At 46.1% G+C, this 8,816-nt stretch overlaps 1 protein-coding gene across 1 annotated transcript in view; it reads right to left on the bottom strand.

Annotated features, from left to right (window-relative positions):
• Nucleotides 1–338: 338 nt before the first annotated feature.
• The window catches only part of b3galt10.1 (beta-1,3-galactosyltransferase 10, tandem duplicate 1), a 28,125-nt gene continuing 19,647 nt past the window's right edge, over nt 339–8,816 (bottom strand). Inside the window, exon 2 of the mRNA XM_060911381.1 lies at nt 339–3,544. Within this exon, the coding sequence (XP_060767364.1) occupies nt 2,366–3,541 (1,176 nt within the window). The 5' untranslated portion in view covers nt 3,542–3,544 and the 3' untranslated portion in view covers nt 339–2,365. The remainder of the gene's footprint in view (nt 3,545–8,816) is intronic.

The raw sequence follows: 8,816 nt of genomic DNA, 5'->3' as shown, positions 1-8,816 counted from the left end.
TGATTTATTTTTCACTTGAAGAGCACAAGTGACATCAGAGCCATCAGAAACAGCTTTACTTTTCAGTGTGGAATATTTTCTGCAAGTTACTAACAGAAAGCGTATTCACCAGTTCAATTTTTTGATAAAATAACTCATCTATAAATACTATAAAAATATGATTTAACAGAACAGTTTTGTACAGACTGTATATAAATATTTCAGTCACATTTACTGGGCACTTTTTTTTTACAACTTGGTCAGTTACAATTTACAGATGTACAAAATGTAATCAGATTAAAAAACAAAGATATTCAGAAATCTTTTTTCTTTTGTCAATGAAATAAATACCACTGTCGAAAAATAAATAATGTAGAACATAAATGCTTAAGGAAATGGAAAAAATATACTTTTAAATAAATTGTAAATTTTACAACAGAGTTGATGCATGATAGATGATTACAGCCTTCTTAGTGTTTTGAAATTATGAAATATGTAACTTTACTTTGAACAGATAATAGTCTGTCGAATAGCCATCTTTTGTCGACTGCAGCTCTGCATATTGAAGCAAGATAAACCAATTAAAGGGGACCTGAAGGCAAATTTTTTTATCATCAAAATTCTATTTATCTCATTTTATTAAATACAGGAATGCATTTTGATCGCTATTTTGTCACTGCTAGCAAGGTACAAGTGTTTGAAATATGCTATGTAATATATCAGTCCATATGTCAAAGCAATGGCCATAAATGAGATTCGTTGAGACCTGTGCGAGACATAGTAGGACAGAAGTAAAACGTACAGCGGAAATCAAACCCTGTGTCCAAAATCGCTCACTCGTTCATGACTCCCTACTCCCTATATAGGGAATTACTATGAAGAGTACTATATAGTGAGCTCATTGGTAAAATGAAAAAAACCCTTTCGGACACTAGTCCGTCGCGCTGATATTTACGTCATTACTGTCGCACAATTAAAACGTGCCAGATCAGTCGGCTGGTGGGTTTCAAAATAATAAATACATGCATGTATTTTTGTGATAAATCCATATTATACTGAGCGCATTTCCCACATTAATCAATACAAAGTACGTGCATCTTTCAGTTCTTTTAAATCAAGGCTGAATACTTTCTTCTTTTATTAAATTCAATTTGAGACTTAATTTGATTTCTTTCAGCGCAACCACAATGCATGATGGGATAATATTGCTTTGGTTAGTGACTATCGGTTGTACACTACTTTTCGTGATGCATTGTGGGATACTTTGAGTGCACTATAAAGGGTGTAAATAATCCTCACTCAGGTTTCGGACAGCACTACAAAATGGCGTCCTCACTGTATAGTGCCCTATATAGTGAGTAGGGAGCGAGTTCAGACACAGGGAAAGTAACCAGCGTCTGCCAGCGTTGTCAAAAGATGCGCGTGCCCTCTTTTGAATGCTGATGTAATCAAACCGGAAGTTTTGTGTGTTTTGATAGCAATCAGGACAGTTTGAAAAAAGTAGGCAGTAATCATCATTTAAACTCGTTTTTGTGCAATATTTCGTTTGGAAAACAGTTTTCAAAATGGCGGCACTGACACCTGGCTGACACGTCACGTTTTGAAGTCTCACGCAAGTCTCGTGAAGATCACCCAGATAAGCGACGCCTGCCGTGGACCAAATGAACTAAATTCAACGTGGCTAAAAAACTAATAGGCCGATAAGTATAATATTTAATTGCAATTAGTTGCCAATACGAGTCATGATATAAGGTTACTAAAACCGAAAACGTAATTGAATAACACGTTAATTAAGAAATAAAGCAATTTTAAAAATGACTTCAGTTCCCCTTTAAAAATGGGTCAATATTTAATTAAATTTGATGAGCACCAAGAAACAACAAAATAAAAAAAACGGGGGGTTTTCTGTGGAATTCTATTGTCATTTTCAAACAAAAATTAAATTAACAAAACATGCATGGACCTGCAAGCTATATAAGGGGGATGAACATTGTTGTAGTAATTATTTTGTGTTATTTATTTATTTATTTATTTATTTTTGGTTGTACTGGACAGGCTCATGGCGGAGCAGAGTCTGTCCATGGAGTACTGGGCACGAGGAGGGAATACTTTGTAGGGGATGGCAGTTCATCACATACATTATACAACCATCATTTACACTTCAGGACAATTTAGAGTCGCCAATGTGCCTACCAGAATTTTTCAAGGGGAGTTAGAGGACCTGGAAGAAATCCACAGAGACATGAATTTTATGTAACATTTGACAGTGCATTAAGACCTGAGGGTTTTTTTTTTCTCCCAATGATTTTCCCCTGAATTTAATCATGGCCAATTCCCGGTCACTCGTGAATATTTTTATTGTGCTCTAAAGACGTATTGCTCTTGATCATGTCGGCCGTTTTAGGTCCTGCCAGAATGTTACTAGCTGCTGTGGGGAGCTGAGGATAGTTGTGATGACCCTGGCAAACTCACTGCGTTTATATACACCATTATAATAAGCCTTGAACTGGGACGGGTTGGGAGGATTCGAAGGTGTGAGTCCCAGTTTTTTCAAACATGCACCCACGTACGCATCCTCAATGTAAAATGGCTGTATGTCTTTCGAGACATTGACAAGCTTCTCTGAAAGATCATTGGAAAAGACATAACCCATCCCCAACAGGTATGGAGGGTAGATGTCCTCTGGGTACATTTCCTTTGGCACGTACCACTTGGATTGTCTGTTTCGAATGACAGGCCGGTTCCACATAACCATCCCAGTCATGTAGTTTTCTTTGGGCGTGTCTGGTGCCAGGAGCAAGCTCATGAGATTTTCCAGATTTAAGAACATGTCAGAGTCTATCTTCATGGCGTAGGATGCTTGAGGACAGTGTGTGGCGAGCCAGTGCATGATCACCATGGTCTTTGTGGTCAGGTTATTGTATGTGTCTATGAAGTTACTCTGGATCAGGTCATGGTACTTCTGGCTTTCCAAACTCAACTGCTTTTGCTGTTTCTCCCTGTCTGCTTCTCCCCTTAAGCCGAGTATGAACAAGACATTGACTTTTTTCTCTTGAACAACACTCTCGTTACCCCACGTGCTCCGGATGGCGTTGCGAGCCTCCAGTTGTTGAGGAGCCACTGGTACCATGAGAACCAAAAATGGCTTCTGTTGAGCACATATATCTGGCTCATCTATGATGAAATGGTAGTTTTGTGGATATGCTTCGTGGTAATGTTGTGTCATCGGAACGCTTGTCATTGTTACGTTCTGATTGATCGAATCTGTGGTGTTAAGTCCACTCGTCACAGTCACTACTACATGTGTGGTATTGAGTATCTCTTCCCCAGCTGTTTGGTTGTGGTGGAGAAAAGGAGGCTGCTTTATCAGCATTCGGTTGCCCATCCTTTGGATGTTTATTGAGAAGGGAAAAGAGTGAAGCCGTCGACCAACACTGGTGAGCCACACTTTGGAAGGTTCGAAGGAGATGTTGTACATGTTGACAAAGGCGAGCCCAATGAAGGCTACAAGGAGCAGGAAGATGAAGCAGGTTTTAAACCAGCCCTGGACGATGAAGGCCATTGTCTAAAAGAGAGAAAAAGTCACAAGGAAAGAGAATAGGTCATATAATGTTAACATTTGTTGAAGATGTTAAAGATAAATTCATCGCTACACTGTTGAAGACTCAGTCCATTTGCTCCAGGTCCAGTGTCCTGAAATAAACTGTTTTTATGCACCTTCGATTTCACATAGATTTTTTTTATACCTCCATGATCTGGACTTGTCCTTGTATAATATCTCAGTTGTATGCTACTTTTGTACCTTGTATATGTCCGCTCTGTGCTAGCACAACCGGGGTGCTTCTTTGATGTTGAACTTTTATGATTTTACACTTGTTTCAGTTGATTCTCAAATTGGTGGAAATGTGCGTGGGGGGGGGGGGGGGGGGGGATGGAGGACTGGCAGTAATAGCTGCATTAAAAAAAAAAAGCAATCAACTAGAGCCATCAACTTTTAAGATGATTTACACAACTAGTTTGTCAGTCTCTACAGCGGTCACAGATTGTTTATCAAATACGACTTTGCTGTTGAGGGCGGCACGGTGGTGTAGTGGTTAGCGCTGTCGCCTCACAGCAAGAAGGTCCAGGTTCAAGCCCCGTGGCCGGCGAGGGCCTTTCTGTGCGGAGTTTGCATGTTCTCCCCGTGTCCGCGTGGGTTTCCTCCGGGTGCTCCGGTTTCCCCCACAGTCCAAAGACATGCAGGTTAGGTTAACTGGTGACTCTAAGTTGACCGTAGGTGTGAATGGTTGTCTGTGTCTACGTGTCAGCCCTGTGATGACCTGGCGACTTGTCCAGGGTGTACCCCGCCTTTCGCCCGTAGTCAGCTGGGACAGGCTCCAGCTTGCCTGCGACCCTGTAGAACAGGATAAAGCGGCTAGAGATAATGAGATGAGATGAGACTTTGCTGTTGTTCAGTGCTGTTCACTGACATGGCATTCACTGACTTTAAGAAAGCTGTGCCTCAGCTTCATTCAGCCCTCGTTACCTTTATTCCCTCGAAGTGAGTCGCTAAGCTCGGGACCCTCAGCCTAGACAACACGCTGCAGTTGGACACCTTGATTCATGGCTGTGAGACTTTTATGCAAGGCATCTGTTTTTGCAACTCGCACTAGAGCTCCACAGGTCTGTGGTCAATGATTATGGCATCAAATTTGAAGGTTAATCCAAGTGACAGGACCACATACATTCTTAAATGATGATGCCAGCAATCGAAGTTGAGTTAATGTGTGTGAAATATTTAATGGCTATGATCTTTCAAAGGTTATCATCTCAGTTGCTTTGCTGCTTGACAGAAAAGAGCAGACGAATTGCAAATATGTCTGTCATCTCTGTTAGTTGTCTGTTGATGTTTTCCGAGGTGTTCACCAGTTACAAAGCTAGGTAAATTGGTACTAGAGGTAGTGTAAAAAAAAAAAGCTTGAGCCTCCAATCTAAGAAATGATTCATGGGGTTAGTAAGTATAGCTCAAAATCAAGGGCTTTTTCTGCATAAAAAAATAAGTTTATGTGTATGCATTATAATGAGTTGATAATTTAATAAGTTGGTCTAAATGAAAATAAATAAAATAGTCTTAACTCAATAATACATGAATTTTCAACAGATATTTCTGCCTTAACTCAACATAGAGGTGTATTCAGTTAGCACAACTTAAAAATTTGTTAAAAGCTGAGTACAAGGCCGACCTGCTCGGACAAGTTTAGCGCGAACAGAGCATGCACGTGCCTGTTGGAAGCATAAGGCTGGAAGACACAACTGAGCAGAGCACAGAGTTGGAGAAACGCGTTTGCAAGCTTTACGGTTTGGTGATTACAATTTTGACTCATTTTATTCACAACAGCTAATAACTGCATCAGCAGACAGTACGACAGTACAAGAAATCGTTTTACACAACACTAGATGCTTTTTCTTGGTCAGCAGTGGTAATGTGTAATTTTTTTAGTAGATAACTGTGGTGCTGTGGCTATGTAATGAGTTCTACAATTAAACAAAAAATAGCGAGGGCATGTTTACATAAAAGAACTGTGTGTCTATGTGGAATTTCCCCACTACAAATCCTTAAAACATTTATGTTTTTTATATTTTATTTTATGGGGCGGCACGGTGGTGTAGTGGTTAGCACAGCAAGAAGGTTCCGGGTTCGAACCCAGCGGTCGATGAGAGCCTTTCTGTGTGGAGTTTGCATGTTCTCCCTGTGTCTGCATGGGTTTCCTCCGGGTGCTCCGGTTTCCCCCACAGTCCAAAGACATGCAGTTAGGTTAATGTGGGGTGGCCTTGGGCTGAAGTGCCCTCGAGCAAGGTACCTGACCCCTGACTGCTCCCCGGGCGCTCTGGTGTGGCTGCCTACTGCTCTGGGCGTGTGTGCATGTGTTCACTGCTTCAGATGGGTTAAATGCAGAGGATGAATTTCACTGTGCTTTAAGTGTGCATGTGACAAATAAAGGTTTCTTCTTCTATATTGATTCTGACCTACCAGGATGGTGATGGGAATATTATGGGTGAACTGATGAAGATTGTCACAACACGAGGTGGCATGCCTGCAGCCCATGCAAAGATTGTCCTGGAGGGAACAGAGGTCCTAACAGATGTGGATATTCCCAGAGCCTGTGCCTTGCTAATGGGGCTGATATACGCACTCAACCTCAGCTTCCCAAAAGAACTGAAAAATACTTTTGTAGTGTTTCAAAAGATATTCTTTGAGTTGGATGATCTGAAAGCAAGTCCTAAGGTAACGTTGCTAAAAAATAAACTGCTGTGTGTGGCAGCGGGGGCGTGGTCAAGCACTGGTCTGTGAATGGAGGGCAGAGTCAGGGAAGGTAAGTGGCAGAATCACTGCACCTGACGGGAATTAACCTGTGTTTGTGTGTCTTCCCCAGTGACCGTGCCCTATAAGAGGAGAGGGAGAGCAGATGAAGGGAGCTCTTTCCCGAACCAGAATGCACGCACGCGCGTGTGTGTGAGTGCGCGTGTGTGACTGGGAGAGCGAAAGCTGAAAAGCTAAAATAAAAAGTTTTTTTTGAGAACTCAGTTCTGGCCTGCCGTGCTTCTGTGCTCCACCCACCTTAACACTGCAACAGTGGTGCCGAAACCCAGGACCGAGTACAGAAGAGAACAGCCTCATGGAGTCCTCCCCCTACCAGGACCTGGTCCATGCCCTTGCCACGGCCCAACAGAGCCAGCACCAGGCGCTGGCCACCCTCCAGAAGGAGCAGGAACAACGGTTCGAATCCCTGGTGCTGGCACAGCAGGAAGATTGCCAGGCGTTCCGGCACCTGCTCACATTGGCGGGGTCCACCGTCCCTACTGCTGCGGACCCTCCCCACCTCACCCTAATGAAGATGGGCCTGCATGATGACCCTGAGACCTTCCTCGCTCTTTTTGAGCAGGCAGCAGAGGCATGGGATTGGCCGGTGGAACAGCGCGTGGCACGCCTCCTCCCCCTGCTAACGGGCGAGGCGCAGCTGGCTGCGCTACAGCTCCCCACCGACAGCCGGCTGGTCTACGCTGACCTCTGCAGAGCCGTCCTCCAACGTGTGGGGTGCACTCCGGAGCAGCAGCGGCAGCGCTTCCCCGCACTGCGCCTGGAGGAGGTCAGCTGGCCATTCACGTTTGGCCAGCAACTCCGGGATGCCTGCCAGCGGTGGCTGAGGGCCGACAACTGCGATGCCGAGGGAATCATCGACCTGGTGGCGCTGGAACAATTCATTTATCACCTGACTTCCGGAAGAAACAGCGGAGTGGGTCCAGTGCCATCGCCCGGTGTCACTGGATCAGGCCATCGAGCTGGCGGAGGACCATATGGCAGCTGTTCCGACAGCAGGACAGCATGTCTCCTCTTCTCCCCTCTCCTCTCTCTCTCTCTCCCCCCTTCTGTTTGCCGTCCTCGCCCCATTCCCCCACCCTGGAGGCGGGGGCCGACTCCACCCCAGCCGGCCCGCCGCACCTGCGGTGCCCTACCATTTCCTACTTCCGTGTCTGTGTCTCCCCCCCCCCCCCAGGTGAGTGAGCTCCGGAACACCAGTGCAGAGGGAAACCCTGGGCCGGTATGCTGGTGCTGCGGGGAGCCGGGGCACCTCCAGCATCAGTATCAGCATCCTCAGCAATGGAGGTGGGTTCAGTGGTCCAGATACCCGACGCGCCAGGGACCGCCCTCGATCGGGCCGGAGCATATTTACCACCTCAATCTATTAAAACTTTGGAATGAGGAGGTCCCCGTGGCATTGGTGTCAGTGGTTCCAGAGAAGGCGGAGCTGGGGCCGGAGGTTCAAAGGGGAAAATTGACATCGCCCACCGCTCCTGTCCCCTGTGGAGACCACCTCTCCCCGACCCAACTCACGGAGGTCGCCCGGTTGCAGACAGAATTTTCTGACATGTTCTCACCCCTGCCCGGCCACACTGACCTCATAGAGCACCACATTGAGACACCCCCGGGGGTAGTAGTGTGCAGCCACCCTTACAGACTGCCCAAACACAAGAAAAAGGTGGTTCGGGAAGAACTCGAGGCCATGCTCGAAATGGGCATCGTCGAGGAGTCCCACAGTGACTGGAGCAACCCGGTGGTCTTGGTTCCCAAGGCTGACGGGTTGGTCCGGTTCTGTGTGGACTATAGAAAAGTCAATGTGGTGTCTAAATTTGATGTGTACCCAATGCCTCGTATTGATGAGTTGCTCGATCGACTAGGCACGGCTCGTTTTTATTCGACACTGGATTTGACAAAGGGATATTGGCAGATCCCCTTGACTCCACTTTCCTGAGAGAAAATGGCCTTTTCCACACCGTTTGGCTTACACCAGTTCATCACACTTCCCTTTGGGCTGTTTGGGGCGCCCGCTACGTTCCGGCGGCTTATGGATAGGGTTCTTCGCCCCCATGCCACCTACGCGGCCGCATACCTGGATGACATCATCATTTATAGTAATGACTGGCCACGGCACCTAGAACACCTAAGGGCCGTCCTTAGGTCGCTGAGGCAAGCAGGTCTCACAGCCAACCCAAAGTGTGCGCGATTGGGCGGGTGGAAGTACAGTATCTGGGCTTCCACTTGGGCAATGGGCAGGTGCGTCCCCAAATTAATAAGACCGCAGCGATTGCGGCCTGCCTGAGGCCCAAGACCAAAAAGGGGGTGAGACAGTTCCTGGGCCTGGCTGGCTACTATCGTAGGTTTATACCTAATTATTCAGACGTCACCAGCCCGCTAACAGATCTCACTAAAAAGGGGGCACCAGGTCCGGTCCAGTGGACAGAGCAATGCCAGCGGGCTTTCTCTGAGGTAAAGGCTGCACTGTGTGGGGGGCCACTGT

The sequence above is a fragment of the Neoarius graeffei genome, chromosome 27 (assembly GCF_027579695.1).
Source record: "Neoarius graeffei isolate fNeoGra1 chromosome 27, fNeoGra1.pri, whole genome shotgun sequence".
NCBI classification, from domain to species: Eukaryota; Metazoa; Chordata; class Actinopteri; order Siluriformes; family Ariidae; genus Neoarius; species Neoarius graeffei.
Note: the sequence above shows the minus strand (reverse complement) of the source record. Positions and strands in the feature narration are given on the sequence as shown.